The following is an 18,768-nucleotide window of genomic DNA, read 5'->3' on the forward strand; positions in this document are numbered from 1 at the left end:
TGGACACCGAAAACTATGAAGCGCACTATCTGGATCCCGTCATCGGCAACCTGGGACACGTGGACATCGAATTCAAGGTATTAATACACGTAGACACCGAAAACTACGGAGCGCACTATGTGGACCTCGTCATCGGCAACCTGGGACACCTAGACATCAAATTCACCGTACGATTACACCTGGACACCGAAAACTATAAAGCGCACTATCTGGATCCCGTTATCGGCAACCTGGGACACGTGGACATCGAAATCAAGGTATTAATACACGTAGACACCGAAAACTACGGAGCGCACTATGTGGACCTCGTCATCGGCAACCTGGGACACCTAGACATCAAATTCAACGTACGATTACACATGGACACCGAAAACTATGAAGCGCACTATCTGGACCTCGTCATCGGCAACCTGGGATACCTAGACATCGAATTCAAGCTTGATTCATAAGAATCGACTTAAAAATTCCCTAGCGGCACTTTCTGCCAAGCGTAGAAAATCTTCTTTTCCGTTGACTCAATATATATTATTTACAAAAATCCTTTGTTGCGACCAATATATTATTTATATATATATACCTAATTTACCTAAATAGAAATCTTCCTCCTGACCGATAAGTCTATCGACCTAATTTTGAAATACGCGCGAGATATCGAAACTGGCGATACCTGCGCCGCCAGCGTAAAAAAAGTGAAAGTAACGTTTCTGATTATGACGTCATCATATAAAATGTCGGCGTTAGGAGGAGGAAGTATCTTAATAAAAAATGTTCACATTTGGACTTTGCGTTGCAATATCTCCGCTCGTAGGGCACGTAGCGGAATATTATAAGAGAACCCCCCCCCCCCCTAATTGGACCCCAAGCTATCGATCAAGCCTACTTAGAACTTGATCCGTTCACTCGTTATCGAGATCTCAACATCTCGGGTACTCGCAACCCGTCGCGTCGCGTAAAAGAGTCACGGTCGGTCTCGTTCCGCGTGTACTTGCGTGTCTCTTGATCAAAAATTAATTCTATATCATTAATTTCCGTTCATTTATTATTTCAAACTTTATATTATAATAATAAATAATTGTTTTTATCATCAATTTGTTTAGTGGAATGAAATTGATGATGAAAAAGAAGCGTTATTATCACGAATTCTAATATGGAAATATAAGAATCAGGAATCAATCAATTGGGAAAAGGGATTTATTGGCAAAAGAAATAATTAAATAAATTTTTGCAAAACTTATATAAATTCTGTTTTAATGTTATATGTTAAGAAAAAAATACAAAAAAATATATAAAATGTATAAGTAATACATGAGTAATATAATATATACTAGAAGAAAATGATAAAGGAATAAATTTTCACATTGTATGTAAAATTTGTAGAGAAAAATCTCTATATATATATATATATAAGTTTAAGCGTACACCCGCGTTGTGACAATCCGGGCTATTTCTATTCTCTCCATCCTTTTTCTCTGCCTCTTCTTCCTTTTTTTTTTATCCTCCTCCGTTCTCTCTCTCTCCATCCTGTCCGTTCTTCTCTCCATTCTGCTACTTCATTCTTGTCCTCTGATCCTTGCTCGCCGCGCTCTTAAGGAATAGTACCTGTAAATACAGATAACGCAGCATTTAATTAAAGCAATTAATGCAATCATTTACAAAATAAAATTAATTTTACAACTTTGCATTGACAAAGTTACATTACCTATTGTTCCTTTTTGAAGATCTTTCTTTCTTGTCTCTTTCTTCATTCTGAATTGGGCAGGCTTCATCTATGCTATCTTTCTCTATGCCATTCGTTCTTTATTTTTTGGCTTTCAACTCTTCTGTTCTCTTCCTCCTTCCTTTATTGTTGCTCTCTTTTCATTTCTTTTCGTAGTAAAATTCTTAATGGTTTCGATGGCAGTCTCGCTTTTTCTTCTTTTGCTCTCCTCTCTTCTTTATTGTCTCATGCCGTTTTCCGAAAGAACTATCCTAATTCAATACACAATCATTATTATTAAAGAACACCTGTAATAAAAAAATTATACAAACTGTTGTAAACTTTAGCTGCGTTTCTATAATCGTTCAGTACTGCAAATCTATAATTTACGCTTCTGATAGCTTCTCCCAGAGTTCTATCGATGAATTAAAATTCGAAGCGCTAAAATAAAAAATGGCAAAGTTACCTTAAATGTCAGGTCTAAAAAATTAAATCCCAAAGTGATTTTTTATTCTTTATTTTTGTTAGATGGCTGGAGGAAATGCATTACACCTTACTAGTAGGGTAGTGTAGGACTCCTCTACGGAGTAATGCAAAACAGGGTGTACTTATCCACTAACAAGTCAGCTACCTAAATTACAGCCCCTAAAACGTCAGGTTAAAAAAATATTTTACAATGTTGAAGAATGAAAATTCACTTACCTATATAATAATTATACTGTTGTATTACACACGGGTTGCAATCATGTCTCCTATTAGAGAATATCGATTTCTACTCTAACAGGTAAGATATAAATGCCACCCATGCGTACGTATGTGTTGATAATTACTCCAATTGCGCAATTTCAATCTCGTTAACCTCATATTTAAAAAACGTATTTTTTTATTGTAATAAGACACTGCGCACGGCGCAGAATAAATTTTGTGGTAATCACTGCGCACGGCGCAGAATCAATTTTGTGGTAATCACTGCGCACGGCGCAGAATAAATTTTCGTGGTAATCACTGCGCACAACGCAGAATAGGTTTTCACAGTAATTACTGTGCATTTAATATGACAAACCAATAAATTACTTTTTTCGTGTTTTAATTTTAATTTGTTTTTTATTATTTTAATCTTACTTAATGCTTGTCATTTATCTCCAAATATATTTATTTTTTTCTTCTTTTATCGTTTTTTGTTTTTTGTTATACATAATGTTAAAATTCATAAATTGATTAATTATGTTTATCTGATTTACATCTTTATGTCTTAACATAAAGTATTATGTGTGGATATATTTCTTCATTTTCATCTGCAGTATATCGCTTTGCAGGCATATCGTCGAACTTGTACCAATGAAAACCTGTATATGTAAATGCCACATAATGTCCATCATTGTCTTTCACGCTATATTTTATGTATGATGAAAGGCCTGCCAAAGAATAGTCATTATTGTTAATTTTAATATTTTTGGCCACATCATTTAACGTATGTTTCCGTTGTTGTATTTTGTTATTTTTTATATAGTTTGTATCAGTTGTGACACTTGTGTCAATAAATATATGAGGTCCACATGTTATGGTACGAGTAGTAATCTTTTTACATCTATAACATCTTGTTTTTTTTTGCATTAATAATTGTGTCGTCGATCGCTCTTTGCATATTATTAAAGCCGTTCTTTAAAATTTCGTCAACATTTATGTAGTACGTTGGTGATGTTCTTTTATGGCTGTAATCACAATTCTTACAATTGTACTCATTTGTATAACTTGGGATGCTGTCAAATAAATAGTCTATCAATTGCACAACATTACAATTTGCATTAAGTGATAGATTAGCACGCGTGCGTTTTTGTTTCCTTTTGAAAAGTGGTAGGTTCCATAAAATTGATGCTCTTGTGCTGTAATCTTTCGCAATAATTTTTCCGCGTTCTAAAATGTCTGTTGTAAATTTTACAAACCTATTCGATGAAATTAATGCAGCCATATTTGTCTTGTAGGTATTATGTATACCCATAGCATTTGCAACTACTTGAAATGTAGAGTCAAATGCACAAGTTTCAATCAGCAGTATTTGTCCTTCATCAATTCTGGTCGCATTGCACATGCAGCCATTTCTTAAAACTGGCAGACCTATAGCTTTGTTTGTATTGCCAAAACCCCACTCGGGGCATGGCGTTAAATAATTTGATTTCAATCGTTTTGAAACGCATGGTTCAGATTTTTCGGATGTCTTCCTCTTTATTTTATTTTGCCAATTTTCCATTTTGTTTAATGAGTCTTCCTCCGGATCATCTTTATCCGTATATGAAACCGACTCAATCGCATTATCATTTTGATTGCTTTGGTCTGATTGGATTAAAATCGATTCGTCATTTCGTATAACAGGTGATTCTGTTATATTGCTTTGATCTGATTTAATTAAGCTCGATTCTTCGTCATTTTGTTTAACAGGTGATTCTGTTACATTGCTTTGGTCTGATTTGATTAAAATCGATTCTTTGTCATTTTGTTTAACAGGTGATTCTATTACATTGCTTTGGTCTGATTTAATTAAGCTCGATTCTTCGTCATTCGTAATCAAATCAGCATTATCATTTTTCGTGATTTTATGGGATTGTCTTCATCAAACATTTTTACTGGACTCCAGTAACAATCTTCTATTTCACTCAAATTAATATCTTTTGAAGGTGACTCTGTTATGTCATCTTTTTGAGACGTTTTTGCTAGACTCGATTCTATCTCATTTATATCGGTTTTCTTAGATGATCCACACGTTATTTTTAATCTACCGTCTAAGTATTCGATATGCCGTAATATAAATTTATTTATTCGCATGGGCAATTGATTTTTAAAGACTCTGGTCTTTAATTTGGCAAATTCAGCTTCAACAAAAGCTGACGTAGTGATTTGTGAACCACGCTTTTGAAATGCGATCTCATTATGCCCGTCCACAAAGGAAGGTAACGTATAAGGTTCTTTATTTTTTTTGCGGCTTCGATATTATAAAATGCGTTTACAACAGTTCCGTTCCTTGAAAGTGTGGCAGATCTTTCAGCTTTACGGAATATATTTTCTGCCCACGTAGTCCAGCTACTTTCTGCATCAATTTCATCATCTTCTACGCGTTTTTTATCCTCGCGTTCTGTATTTTCATCTTCCGGATCTGCAATCATATATCCTTTAATCCTATTATTAATTTTTTGCAGATGTTTCTCGGAAGGTAATGGTAATGACGTAACATTGTCACAGCCTGTTTCTTCGCTTAACGCTACGATTAATATAGATTTTATAAATTTTTTTGTTTCATTAAAGTCATCCATTTGATATAATTGTCCTAAGCATCTCAGGTAAAATTGGCGTATTTTAATCGCCCTGCCTCTTAGACAATCCCATTTAGCAATCTGATTTATAAAATGGCTCACATCTAGTCTCATGTAACATAATGGAATATCTGTATTATTATCTTTAATAATCTTATAACATTTTTGCAAATAATGACTTAAATCATTACAATTTGCAAATATGCGTGCAACAGCAATTAAAATTGCCTTTCCAAAATCCGTTGCGACAATTCGAGGTTTCGGAACACCATTTCTTACAATTTCCGAAAAGAAATAGCTTATTATGGCTGCATCTTGCATTGCGGATACCATTTGGAAAACTGGAAAATTGCCAAGTTTAGAAGCGCAAACGCATTCATATAAGTATAAATATATCATTAGACTCGTGAAAATATCAACAAATTAATTAAAAGACGGCGATACGAGTCAAGCGCGGTAAGTGGTGCGCAACTAGAAAATTAATAGTTACAGAAGTAACAAATTACAATGTATATACGTATATACATATATTCCAACTTAATAAACTGCGCGCCGATTGTTTGTCGGACTTGAAACACAGTTATCGTTGGAACATTAATACCCTTCCTTCCCCGGAATTAAATCTATACGATTTAATTATTTAAAAAACTGTAAAAAAATTATTGCAAAAAATATTACCTCAGCCAGGATTCGAACCTGGAACCTACCTCATTCCGTGAAGGGCGTCGTATCAATTCGACTGGCATGTGGTAATATTTATCGCAATAACAGCGTTGATAAGTTTAACAAGCGCATGTTTCAGCCTGCGTAGGTTCAAATATATCATTAGTGTTTGGGCTGTTGATTTAAGATTTGAATTCTATTATGATGGCGCTGCCGCGCAAAGGATATAGCGCAAAAGGAACTAGCCCCCCTAGTAATAATGGATGTCGCCACATGTTCTCCAGAGGCGCTCGCTTCGTACCCACTAGCCCCAGTAGTACCACGTTGCCATGCGGTGTCGTCAGTACATTCAGTCAGTCGTCGTCAATAGATTGTCTCGGTCTGTCGAGAGTACATTATCTAAGTTTGTAAAGATCATATCATAGCTACGTTAACATAATGGTGCAATCTCGTTTCAACGGCTTCAAGGTAGAACTCAGATGCCTTGTGCTGCGTAAGATTGTACAGGACATTCCAAATACACCGATGAGAAGATTGGACATTCGCGTTTCACCAGGAATCAAGTTAGCGGATCCCAATTTTATGGAGACATCAAAGATAGACATACTCATAGAAGCAGGACTTTTTTGAGATCTCCTCTGTGTAGGTCAGATAAGGACCACACCAGATCAGCCACGTTGGCAGAAAACACAATTTGGCTGGATCGCAGGAGGTGAAATCAGCACAAGAAAGACGCAGTCCAAAGCAACGATCTGCAATCTTATCACCAACGAAGCACTCGATAATGCTATAGCAAAATTTTGGGAAATCGAGCATGGCGTGCGGAAGATCAAGATGTCAGCAGAGGATCGTAAGTGCATACAGAGCATTTTAAGTCAACGGTCAAGAGAAATCCGACGGGCAGATTTATAGTCAAGCTCCCGATCAAGCACGAAGAATTAGCGCGGCTCGGTCAATCAAAGGACATTGCTACACGACAATTTATAAATCTCGAACGCCGTCTAAATCGTAATCCGTCGCTCAAAAAGGATTACACGGACTTCATCCATGAATACGAAGCGTTGGGGCATTTGAGAGAGGTGCAAGGTCAAGATATAGAAACCTTCCCGCACTGCTATTTGCCTCACCATTGCGTGATCAAAAAAGAGAGTGATACGACCAAACTAAGGGTTGTATTCAACGCCTCGTGCAAAACGACAACGGGCGTTTCACTTAATGACTGCCTGATGGTCGGGCCCTCACTGCAGCAGGATCTCTTTTCTATTATTTCAAGATTTTTTACGTTTGAATTTGTTTTAGTTGCAGATATAACAAAGATGTACCGCCAGGTGTTGGTCGACGAATCACAGGTATCTTTGCAACGTATCCTGTGGCGCGACACTCCGGATGGTCCGATAAGAATGCTAGAATTATTAACAGTCACGTATGGCACTGGCGCAGCAGCCTTTCTTGCCATTAAGTCAATCAGAACACTGGCAGAAATTGAAGCAAAGAACTTCCCGATTGGATCGAAAATCGTGTTGCGGGACTTTGACGTCGACGATCTCATTACTGGGGCAAACATGAAGGAAGCAGCCCTGCAAGTTCGTGATGAGACTACCAAGCTTCTTGAAAAAGGTGGTTTCGTATTACGCAAATGGGCTTCCAACAGTCCTGATCTGCTTGTTAATCTTCCTGACTCTTCCATGATAAATTCAACACGAACATTGGACAAAGAAGGTATGTGCAAAACATTGGGCATTCAATGGAATCCAAAGGATGATGTATTGCTGTATCGAATACAAATCAACGCGGACACTAATCAGCGCGTGACAAAGAGAACAATTTTGTCATGTGTCGCACAGATATTTGATCCCTTAGGTCTTCTTGGACCGGTCATAATACTTGCAAAAATGTTGATTCAACGATTATGGACATTGCAGCTCGGCTGGGATGAATCTTTGCCCGCAGAGTTGCACACGCAATGGAGTAACTACAAATCGCAACTTAGCCAGTTGAATGATATTCGCATTCCCCGCAGAGCAGTCGAAGTTAAATCAAGCACACGCATTGAGCTGCACGGGTTTTGCGACGCGAGTCAAAATGCATATGGAGCATGCATATACTTACGCACTACAAATCAAAGAAGAGTGCATACTACGAAGCTATTATGCGCGAAGTCACGAGTAGCACCCCTGAAAGCCGTGTCTTTGCCTCGATTAGAGCTAAACGCTGCGCAACTGTTGGCGCAACTAACCGACAAAGTCGTTCCTATTTTGGAATTGAAGATTGACGCAGTATACCTTTGGACAGATTCTCAAATAGTTTTGGATTGGATCAACTCCTCAAGTCGAAGATTCAACTTCTCCTTCTGTTCTCAAAGACGCAGATCTATGGTGGAATGGTCCATCGTGGTTGCGCGACGACGAATCCTCATGGCCTAAAGTCGTACGATCTTCAGTCAATGCGGAACCTGAGCAGCGAAAGACAATCGTAGTCACTTCTACTTCACATGAAGAATTCGACATCATCGATAGATTTTCGTCATATGTTCGATTGATTAAAACAATTGCGAGGTGTCTTCGTTTCGTGCATAACGCAAGATCCAAACCGAATGATCGTAGGTTCGATTCCATTTCCGCTCAAGAATTGAAAGTATCTCAAAGGCTTATCATTAAAAGAATACAGCGATTAATATTTCACATGGAAATGGAAGCTATCGAAAATCAAAGACCAATTAAGAGAGATAGTCGTTTGCTTGCTTTGAACCCCTTTTTAGATCACGAAGGATTATTAAGAGTTGGTGGACGACAGAAAAATGCTAATATCTTCTATGAAATCAAGCATCAGCTGATATTACCAGCACGTCATCGGCTCACTCGTCTCATTATTGAGCAAGAGCACAAAAGATTACTACATGCAGGACCTCAGGCCACTTTGGCAGCTATAAAAGAACGTTATTGGCCTCTGAGTGCTAGAGGGATTGTTCGCGAAGTTGTGCATAAGTGTATCATCTGTGTCAAAGCTAGGCCCCGTATATCTAAACAAATTATGGGCGACCTTCCGGCCACTCGTGTGACTCCCGCTCGGCCATTTCATAATACGGGTGTCGATTATTGCGGTCCCATATTTCTTCGAGAGGGAAAGCGAAGAAACGCAAGAAAATCTAAAACTTGGATTGCAGTATTTGTTTGTTTCGTCACGAAAGCGGTTCATATCGAGGTTGTATCGGATTTAACCACAGAAGGATTTTTAAGTGCATTAAAGCGTTTCATTGGTCGACGAGGAAGACCAGCTAACATATATTCGGATAATGGAACTAATTTCGTGGAAGCCAATCGCGAATTAGAAGAATTGCGGACTTTATTCAATCGAGAAGAGTTTCGGCATAACATCACCAACAAGATGGCAGAAGATGCTTATACTTGGCATTTTATTCCTCCCCGCGCACCTCATTTCGGTGGATTGTGGGAATCTGCAGTTCGCTCCACTAAACACCATTTAATTAGAGTCTCCGCCGATGGATCGTTGACATTTGAGGAGGCAGTCACCTTATTATCGCAAATCGAAGCGATATTAAACTCGAGACCCTTAACTCCTTTACTTTCTGATCCCTTAGATCACTCCTACCTAACCCCTGGGCACTTTTTAATTGGAGACTCACTTATTTCGTATCCAGAGCCTACATTACAGGATTTGCCAGTAAATCGCTTATCTCGCTGGCAGCGTATCGAGCAAATGCGTCAGCAATTTTGGAGGCAATGGTCAGCTGATTATCTCAATACATTACAACAGCGATCCAAATGGAAGAAAACTATAGGGCCTCAACTTCAAGTCGGTCAAATGGTGGTTGTACGAGAAAACAATTTACCCCCTTTGTCTTGGCTTACTGGTCGGATTGTTGAAGTTCATCCGGGAACTGATGGAATAATCAGAGCGGCCACTTTAAAAACCGCTAAAGGAACCTTTAAGCGACCTGCTTCTAGGATATGCATATTACCTATTGAAGTTTAGTTTTTTGTATAATCACATTTTATGTTTCAGATTGATAAGCACAGCCTATCAAGGCGCGCGGTATGTTTGGGCTGTTGATTTAAGATTTGAATTCTATTATGATGGCGCTGCCGCGCAAAGGATATAGCGCAAAGAGAACTAGCCCCCCTAGTAATAATGGATGTCGCCACATGTTCTCCAGAGGCGCTCGCTTCGTACCCACTAGCCCCAGGAGTACCACGTTGCCATGCGGTGTCGTCAGTACATTCAGTCAGTCGTCGTCAGTAGATTGTCTCGGTCTGTCGAGAGTACATTATCTAAGTTTGTAATAATCATATCGTAGAGACAAAGTTTATTTGTACGAGCAATAAAAAATTTGTAAAACACATTCATTAGCGAAGCTGTATCCAAAGACGAGAAAATACGTGCCGTGCACCCGGCTCAACGAGAGCTGCGTAACAATTAGACTCGTGAAAATATCAACAAATTAATTAAAAGACGGCGATACGAGTCAAGCGCGGTAAGTGGTGCGCAACTAGAGAATTAATAGTTACAGAAGTAACGAATTACAATGTATATACGTATATACATTGCAACCCGATTTCCCTCGGTCTTGCTAGCCGAGGGAGCGCGGCTGCAATTGGATTGACTTACCGCTAGACGATAGCTCAAAGGGGATACCGAGGTCCGATTCCTTACCGTAATTCTTGTATCTAAGGTCTTGGACGATACCTTATGATTGGGCGCCAGGTGCGATTATAGACGCGCACCACGTCTCGGCAATGCTCACCGTTGCCTCAATGGCCTCGTCACGAGCTCAGGGCGTAAGTCCGCGCAAAAGAGGTGGAAGTGGAGAAGGAGCGTAACACAACCGACACACAAAATAAAGTTCGGCGATAAACAACAGTAATTAGATATATTTCACAAAATGAGCGGATAAATCATACCGGAAATCCGGGGCCGGATATCGCTCGACAGGCCGGTGCCAACGCGGCACTCGGGTCGGCCGTTAGCGCGCGAGGAGTGCGTGATGTTCGCCCCCGTCTTAATCCCCCGATTCCGAATGCACGGCGATTCTTATACGCACGACGTGAACGATCTTTATCCACCCGATATGACAATTCTCACCGACTCGACATCAACGATTCGCACACGCACGGCACAATATACGCGACGCCACGCAATGGCGCGCTCGCGAGATCCTTCCTCGAGCCGGCGCGACGATATTTGCCCGCGCACGCGACGGGTGTGTGCGGGTCGCCCACCCGCGCTGCAGTCGCGGTGGTGCACCCGGGTTTATGCTGCGGCGGGGCCGTGCTAGGCTGTGCGAGACATCCCTGGCGCTTCTCTAGCGGCAGGCCCTGGTAGCCCGCCCGTCGGTCCGACCCCTCCGCCGTCCGCCCTCCGAGCGCCCGGTCGTCCCTCGTTGCGACTAACGTCGGTACATTGGGTCGGGATCCCACACTCCGGCACCACCTGTCGTCCCTACGGAAATTCGCCTAAGAAGGTTAGTTAGCGCAAGTGGCCCTTCCTCGACTCGAGTCGAGGCGCCACCCTAAACCTTCCTCTCGGCCGAGCTACCGTCTGGGCGGAGGACGTGACAAATGTCACGTCACAACTCCCCCTTCCCAGACGAGTGCCGAGGGGACTGCGACCCCGACAACCGCGACCACCACTCCGGCACCGGTCAGTGCCACCATTCCAATCACAATAAGAAACGAACTGTGCCCATCAACTCGGGAAGCTCTCCCGACTCGTCCCCGTCTGTGATCACCCAGGACCCACGCCACCGCTTCCGAATCGTACCCTAATCATCGGGGACAGAAAGGTGATACGGCTTTAAGTCCTAAACGTGTATTTTTTCGATCGGGGGTCCGTCCGGCCGCTCTAATTCGTAGAGGACCGGAGAGATCACGCGTCTGACCCGAAATGGCCCCTGGAACTTCGGCGCCAGCTTCCCCGCAATATTCTGCTCCGCAGACGACAGCACGTGCTGTCGCCGTAACACCAGATCGCCGACGCGAAACCGACGCGGTCGCCTACGTAAGTTATATCTCGCGGCTTGCTGTTGGTTCGCCTGTTCCAAATTTTCCATTACCCACTCCCTAACCGCGCTCATTTCCGCCATCCGCCGCGACCACTCCGCAGGGTCTCCATCCTCTGCTCTGGCAACGTTCTCGCGACGGTCGCGCAACGCATCGGGCGGCAACAACTCGCGTCCAAAATTTAAAAATGCTGGGGAGGTACCCAATGAAGAATGATTCGCCGTATTGTACGCGAACCGCAGTCGCAGTAAATGCTTGTCCCATTCTCGGTGATCCTTCTCGACAAAGGCGACGATCATCGTCTTCAACACTCGGTTCACCCACTTCACGGGGTTTGCTTGAGGGTGGTAGGGGGGGTACCGTAACGTGCGTTATCCCGTTCTCGTCCGCGAAGCCCTTCATGACTTTATTTATAAACTCCGTCCCGTTGTCCGTTAAGAGTGTTCGTGGGGTGCCCATCGCGTCACAACCAGGTCCTCGAGTGCCTCTTTTATCTTTGGCCCCGTGGCCGCCCGTAACGCCCGGATTTCTATCCATTTGGTAAAGAGATCTTGTACTATTAGCAGGTATTGGTATCCCGCCTTGCTACGGGGCAACGGCCCCATAATGTCCGCGGCGACGGCGGTCCACGGCCCCTCCACCGTGCGGCGGCCCATCCACCCCGCGGGACTCGACTGTTCGACCTTCGTTCGTTGGCACACATCGCATGTTCTCACATGTCCCTAAATAGATTCGGCCAGTAGTACGAAACGGCCACCCGGTGGTATGTTTTTTCGACGCCCAGATGCCCCGCGTGAGGGGCATCGTGCGACTCGCGGAGGGCCTCCGCGCGGAGCTCCCGCGGCAACACCAGTTTCCAACGATCGAGACCCTCCACGATATCCGAAACGACCAGCCTCGGCCGCAGAAAATACAACCGCCCCTCCACGATCCTCCAATGCGCGAACCTTCGGGGATCGGTAGCCACCTCGGTGAATCGTTTTCGGTACCAGCTATCCGATGTATCTTCGCATTCCGGGATCTCCGCCGCGACGTTCACGCTTCCGACTTCTCCCTCCTCCCCCTCGTACATCCAAGACAGCGCGTCCGGCACGTGGTGCAGGGCCCCTTTACGATATTCCACGGTATAGTCATATTCCAACAGTTCGAGAGCCCACCGGGCCAATCGACCTGTCGGATTCTTCAAGTTGTGTAACCACCGCAGATTGCTGTGGTCAGTTACCACCGTAAATTTGTACCCTTCCAGGTAAGGCCGAAATTTCTGGATGGCCCACACCACGGCCAGACACTCCTGCTCGGTAACCAAATATTTCTTTTCGGGATCGGTCAACACGCGGCTCGCGTACGCTATCACCCGTTCTTCGCCTCCCAGCCTCTGGGTCAGAACGGCCCCCAGCCCCACTGAGCTCGCGTCGGTCTGTAATACGAAGAGTTCTTCGAAGTTCGGGCATGCAAGAATAGGCGCGGACATAAGGCGCTCACGAATGCAGTCAAAGGCGCGAGACTGCTCATCCCCCCATTCCCAGCGCTTATTCTTCTTTAACAGGCGGGTCAGGGGTTCGCTGAGCGTGGCAAATTGCGGTATAAATTTTCGGTACCACGAGGACATCCCGAGAAAGCGACGCAATTGCCTCAAATTCCGCGGAGCCTGGTATTCCAAGATAGGTCGCACTTTATCCGGGTCGGTCGCCAAGCCCCCCTCCCCAACAATGAAACCGTGGTACCGGACCTGCGATTTGCAGAATTCGCACTTCTCCAGATTTACCGTCAAGCCCGCCGCCGCAATCTTATCTAAGACGCGCTTGAGCCACTTCATGTGCTCCCTAAAAGTTTCTGTCGCGATAATGATGTCGTCTAAATAATTGAACGCGAACGGCTCCATCTCCGGACCTATCAACGAATCGAGTAGTCTCTGAAAGGTGGCCGGGGCGTTGTGCAGCCCGTACGGCATCCTACAAAAATGGAAAAGTCCCATGCCGGGGACACTAAAGGCGGTTATCTCGCGGTTGTCCTTTGACAGCGGTACCTGAAAATATGCCTGACTCAAGTCGATGGTCGATATGTACTTTGCCTTTCGCAGCTTGTTTGTAATACCCTCCATGTTCGGTATGGGGTATGCATCCTTTTTGGAGATGTCATTTACCCCGCGAAAATCTATGCAAAACCGGTATTTTCCGTTCGGCTTTTTAACCATTACTATAGGGTTCGACCACTGGCTTGAAGACGGTTCTATGATGCCGGCTTTTAACATTTTGACGACCTCCGCGCGGATAACCTCTTGGACCTTCGGCGATACCAGATAACACCGTTGTTTAATCGGCGCGTGCCCCTCCACGTCGATTTTGTGTTCCGCTAAGTTTGTAATACCCGGATCTTCTGAGGGGGCTGGTATCGTCCGCAAAAAGGAATCTAAATTATACTGCTGATCTGCCGTCAACTGCACTAATCCGCAGACCGGAGAGGTCGGTCTCGAGTCAAAACGGTAGCGATTACACGAGTCGCTCGCGAAGTGCCACCTAGCCTCAGCGAAATCCAACACGATACCAAATTTGGCCAAAAAGTCCGTCCCAACGATGCACGGCACCGCCAAGTCCGGCAGCACCCCCACGGTTATCTCGCGAACTCGATCCCTCAACTGCACCGACAAAACGACATCGCCCTGAATGGCGGTTGTCTTCCCGTTCGCCATTCGTATACGCGCCCCGTCGTCACGCGTGAGGGGTACGCCCAGAAATTTCGCGATCCGCATTCCCTCGCGACCGACGAGGGTGCGATTCGACCCCGAGTCGACGAGTGCCAGCAGCGGTTGTCCGCCTATGTCGAGCCTGAAGTATCTAAGCGGCGGGAATTCGTCAGGCTCAAGGGTCACAAACGAGTGCGGGGATGCCCCCGCGTCGGCGTCCCCCGGTCGGGTCTCGGTCTCCGAATTCGGGGTCGTAGGGGCCCGTCCTACGAACTCCCTCCCGCGTTTCCCGGACACGCCGGGCAAGTTCTCGGGGTAAACCCTCGCCTGCCGCACCGGTAACAATGGGCCTGCGGCGCCTCGTCACAATTCCGCGCGCGATGCCCCATCTTCTCGCAATTCCAACATCGCATGTTCGCGTCTCTAGTGCGGGTCCTCGTCGCGGCATCCCCAATCGCCGGGTCCGCGGAGGCGGCAGTCGCGCCCGCGGCGGAGCTCGCGGCACCTGCTCTAACTCCGGCCCTCTGGTTCATAGCCTCCCCGGCGGCGGCCGTGTTCGGGCTTCTCGGCTTCCCCTTCGGCGCATGGTACGCCAGATCGGGAAAGATAGATTGCTCCGGCGGTAGCGGGGGTCGGTAATATCTATCGGCGAGTAGGGCGCGCTCCACCCGCGCGGCGAGGTCCTTTAACGTATGAAAATCACGAAATTTCTGCCGACGGATCGCGATCTGTAAGCGCGGCAACAAGCCTCGGTGCGCGAAAGTCAATTGCTCTGCCAAATTCCACGGGGGATCCATCCGAACGAAAAGGGCGCGCAAGCGGGTCAAATAGTCCGTAGCGGCTTCATACTCCCCCTGGGTCCTCCGTAGGACCTCCTCCCGGAGCATGTACTGGTAGTCCGGGTCGGCGAACCGGCCCTCCACGCCTTCTCGAAATCGTCCCAATTCCGCCAGTTCTCAGCCTCGAGTCGTACCCAATATAACGCCACGTCCGACAAAAAAGTGGCAGGCATTTAAACAGGTCCGCGTCGTCAATCGGAATAATGGCGCGGGCCTCCTTTATCCGCACGAGAAAGGCCTCCGCGTTGCTACCTCGTTTTCCCGAAAAGTGGAGGTCCCACTTCCGCATGAGGTTATATGCCTCGGAAGCGGACCCCCGCGTGAGCGGTCTAGGCTCGGCCCGCAGCGACGGGAAGGGATGACTCGGCTTCCTCGCGCCCACCCGCGCCGGCGCGTAACCCGATGACCGCCCCGTCGGCTCGAAAATCGTGCGGGGGAGCTCATACGCCGAGGGAAACGACTTCTTTTGCGCCCCCGCGGTCGCGAGGGTCTCCGTCTCCCGGGAGTCAAGGCTCGGTCGGGGTGGCGGCCGCGTCAACTCCAACTTGGCGAGCAGCTCTTCCGCCCCCGCGAGTTCCTCCTCCCATTCTAACGGCACCCCCCCGATTGCCGCGGTGTCGGTTGCCCCTTCCCCGAGGTCGACCGGGGCCGGCGAATTTATATCCGGGAGTTGCGCCAGCTCGTACTTTAACAGCCGCGTGCGCAAAACGGGGAGTATGCCGTGGGTGTCGAGATCTCTATCGGCCAGGTGCTGGCGGGCCTCCTCCAAATTCAACCCCGCGATCCACGTGTACGTCGGGCTGCCCCTCCGCATCCTCTCGCGACCCCCGACCGCTTCCCCGCAAAGGGCCCGCACGAAAATATATATATCCTATTAATCGCCTAACCCCTATTATCCGTGGGAGGACCGGCGATTAATGCCGCAGAACAAAATAGCAGGCTCGCCGCGCGAATATCGGAAGCCGTCACGGGCGAAGGAAATGCCGTTACCTATCCCAATTCCAAAATCGTATATCCGTTTCCTGCCCTAGTCACGATAAGGTTTATTTCGGTAACGCGGGAAAGTCCCTCCCAAAATATGAGGCAGCGAAAACGCCTCCCAATCCTCGGCTAACCGCTCCCGAGACTCCACCGGCTCTCGTCGAAAAATAAGCAGTCAAACACTTCAATGACTAAATATGAAACACGACCGATTAATTATTCCAATCTAACTAGGATGTATATTCGGCACTGATGAAAGTTTCGTCCCCCTCGCCAGCGGCTCGTCATAAATTTCGCTCTTCCGCGCCGCTGAATTTACGTATCGCGATAACATTTGAGTCCTCACACCAAGACCGAAAACGATAACATCTCGGTCGGGGCAAACACGCAGGAATCCGGCGAAAGCGGCAAAAGAAAGGCACGCGGTACTCAAATATTGATAGCAGGCGAACCAAACACAGCGAACTCAATGGCCAAGGTCGCGCGATCTTCCCGGCACCGACAGCCCAGGGCCACGCTAATACGTATAATTTCAACTTCGGGCACGGTAAACTAAACGATAACGGAAAAGAACGGCACACACAAAAGAATAGGGAAGCACATATAATGGTTGTGTACGCACGCTCTCCACCACCTTCTTAAATTTCAGCGAGATCGCCCCACGTTGGGCGCCAAAATTTTGCAACCCAATTTCCCTCGGTCTCGCTAGCCGAGGGAGCGCGGCTGCAATTGGATTGACTTACCGCCAGACGATAGCTCAAAGGGGATACCGAGGTCCGATTCCTTACCGTAATTCTTGTATCTAAGGTCTTGGACGATACCTTATGATTGGGCGCCAGGTGCGATTATAGACGCGCACCACGTCTCGGCAATGCTCACCGTTGCCTCAATGGCCTCGTTACGAGCTCAGGGCGTAAGTCCGCGCGAAAGAGGTGGAAGTGGAGAAGGAGCGTAACACAACCGACACACAAAATGAAGTTCGGCGATAAACAACAGTAATTAGATATATTTCACAAAATTAGCGGATAAATCATACCGGAAATCCGGGGCCGGATATCGCTCGACAGGCCGGTGCCAACGCGGCACTCGGGTCGGCCGTTAGCGCGCGCAAAGTGCGTGATGTTCGCCCCCGTCTTAATCCCCCGATTCCGAATGCACGGCGATTCTTATACGCACGACGTGAACGATCTTTATCCACCCGACATGACAATTCTCACCGACTCGACATCAACGATTCGCACACGCACGGCACAATATACGCGACGCCACGCAATGGCGCGCTCGCGAGATCCTTCCTCGAGCCGGCGCGACGATATTTGCCCGCGCACGCGACGCAAAATATCCGCGAGGCTCGCAATGCACCACGAGATGCTCGGCGCGGTCCCTCCCGACATGCACACGGGGCTTCCGTACACGACACGCAACAATATACCCAAATACGCAACTCTAAACACAATATGCACCGGAGTGTACCGCCCGCGGCACGCCCCCGTCCACGATTCACAAAACACGCACAACGATAGCCGCGAATTGACTGCCGATCGTACGCGAGCTTTCGAGTAGGGCTTTCCGAGAGACTTCTGGCTACGATCTCGGCCGGTCACGGGCCCGAGATCCCGACAAACAGTCGCGATAATGTTCCCGGCACCCACGACGGCGGGAGCCGGTATCTAAGTACGGCACGCGAACAGGCCGATCCACACGGTAATCTAATCGATATACGCTTACTTGCGCCGGGTCGCGACCGAAATCGAGCCCACAATTACTTGGCGGCACCGGAGTGGAGATCTTACAGTTCTGGCTGCTCGCTGCTGCTCGGCGGCGTCGGGGGCGCTCGTCCAGGTGTGGCTCCTCGCTGGCGGCTCGATCGACAGTGAGGAGCGGTCAGTTCGGCGGGACTACACCGGGCCCCCGCACTTGCGCCCTCAAGCTCGCGTTTCTTCCGCCCCGCCGATTGGTCGTGTGCGTCGCCCTGTTCGCGACGTTGCAGACAATTTTCCGCTATTTTCACGCGGCCCGTTCGATTTGGCTGCTGGTTGCGCGCTGGCCCCTCGCGGCTTCCCGCCCGGCCCTCGGGGCGCCGTCGAGGAGAGTGTGCGGGTCGCCCACCCGCGCTGCAGTCGCGGTGGTGCACCCGTGTTTATGCTGCGGTGGGGCCGTGCTATGCTGTGCGAGACATCCCTGGCGCTTCTCCAGCGGCAGGCCCTAGTAGCCCGCCCGTCGGTCCGACCCCCCCGCCGTCCGTCCCCCGAGCGCCCGGTCGTCCCTCGTCGCGACTAACGTCGGTACATTGAGTCCGGATCCCACGCTCCGGCACCACCTGTCGTCCCTATAGAAATTCGCCTAAAAAAGTTAGTTAGCGCAAGTGGCCCTTCCTCGACTCGAGTCGAGGCGCCACCCTGAACCTTCCCCTCGGCCGAGCTACCGTCTGGGCGGAGGACGCGACAAATGTCACGTCACAACATATATTCCAACTTAATAAACTGCGCGCCGATTGTTTGTCGGACTTGAAACACAGTTATCGTTGGAACATTAATACTCTTCCCTCCCCGGAATTAAATCTATATGTTTATTAAGTTGGAAT

The 18,768-nt window shown here is 47.2% G+C and overlaps 3 protein-coding genes across 3 annotated transcripts in view; 1 reads left to right on the plus strand and 2 right to left on the minus strand.

The window, feature by feature from the left end:
- LOC143906407 (uncharacterized) overlaps positions 1–18,768 on the minus strand; it is a 186,325-nt gene that overhangs the window by 39,944 nt on the left and 127,613 nt on the right. The gene's annotated exons all lie outside the window — the stretch shown is intronic.
- LOC143906437 (uncharacterized) lies at positions 6,103–8,087 on the plus strand. The gene is made up of 3 exons (XM_077422538.1): positions 6,103–6,157; positions 6,311–6,514; positions 6,964–8,087. The coding sequence occupies exons 1-3, from the start codon at positions 6,103–6,105 to the stop codon at positions 8,085–8,087; spliced, it is 1,383 nt and encodes a 460-aa protein (XP_077278664.1).
- LOC143906438 (uncharacterized) lies at positions 11,483–11,980 on the minus strand. Its single transcript, XM_077422539.1, has one exon. The coding sequence runs from the start codon at positions 11,978–11,980 to the stop codon at positions 11,483–11,485; it is 498 nt and encodes a 165-aa protein (XP_077278665.1).

The sequence above is a fragment of the Temnothorax americanus genome, unplaced genomic scaffold (genome assembly GCF_048541705.1).
Source record: "Temnothorax americanus isolate GAGA-0224 unplaced genomic scaffold, ASM4854170v1 Scaffold70, whole genome shotgun sequence".
Taxonomy (NCBI): domain Eukaryota; kingdom Metazoa; phylum Arthropoda; class Insecta; order Hymenoptera; family Formicidae; genus Temnothorax; species Temnothorax americanus.

Excerpts from the sequence above, each read along its gene's own strand:
- LOC143906437 (XM_077422538.1), top strand. The coding sequence starts at position 6,103 with ATGGTGCAATCTCGTTTCAACGGCTTCAAGGTAGAACTCAGATGCCTT. Across the intron at positions 6,158-6,310 it reads ACTCAGATGCCTTGTGCTGC|GTCAGATAAGGACCACACCA; the intron begins GTAAGATTGTAC and ends TCCTCTGTGTAG. Across the intron at positions 6,515-6,963 it reads CAAGATGTCAGCAGAGGATC|TTGCAGATATAACAAAGATG; the intron begins GTAAGTGCATAC and ends AATTTGTTTTAG.
- LOC143906438 (XM_077422539.1), bottom strand. The coding sequence starts at position 11,980 with ATGATCGTCGCCTTTGTCGAGAAGGATCACCGAGAATGGGACAAGCAT.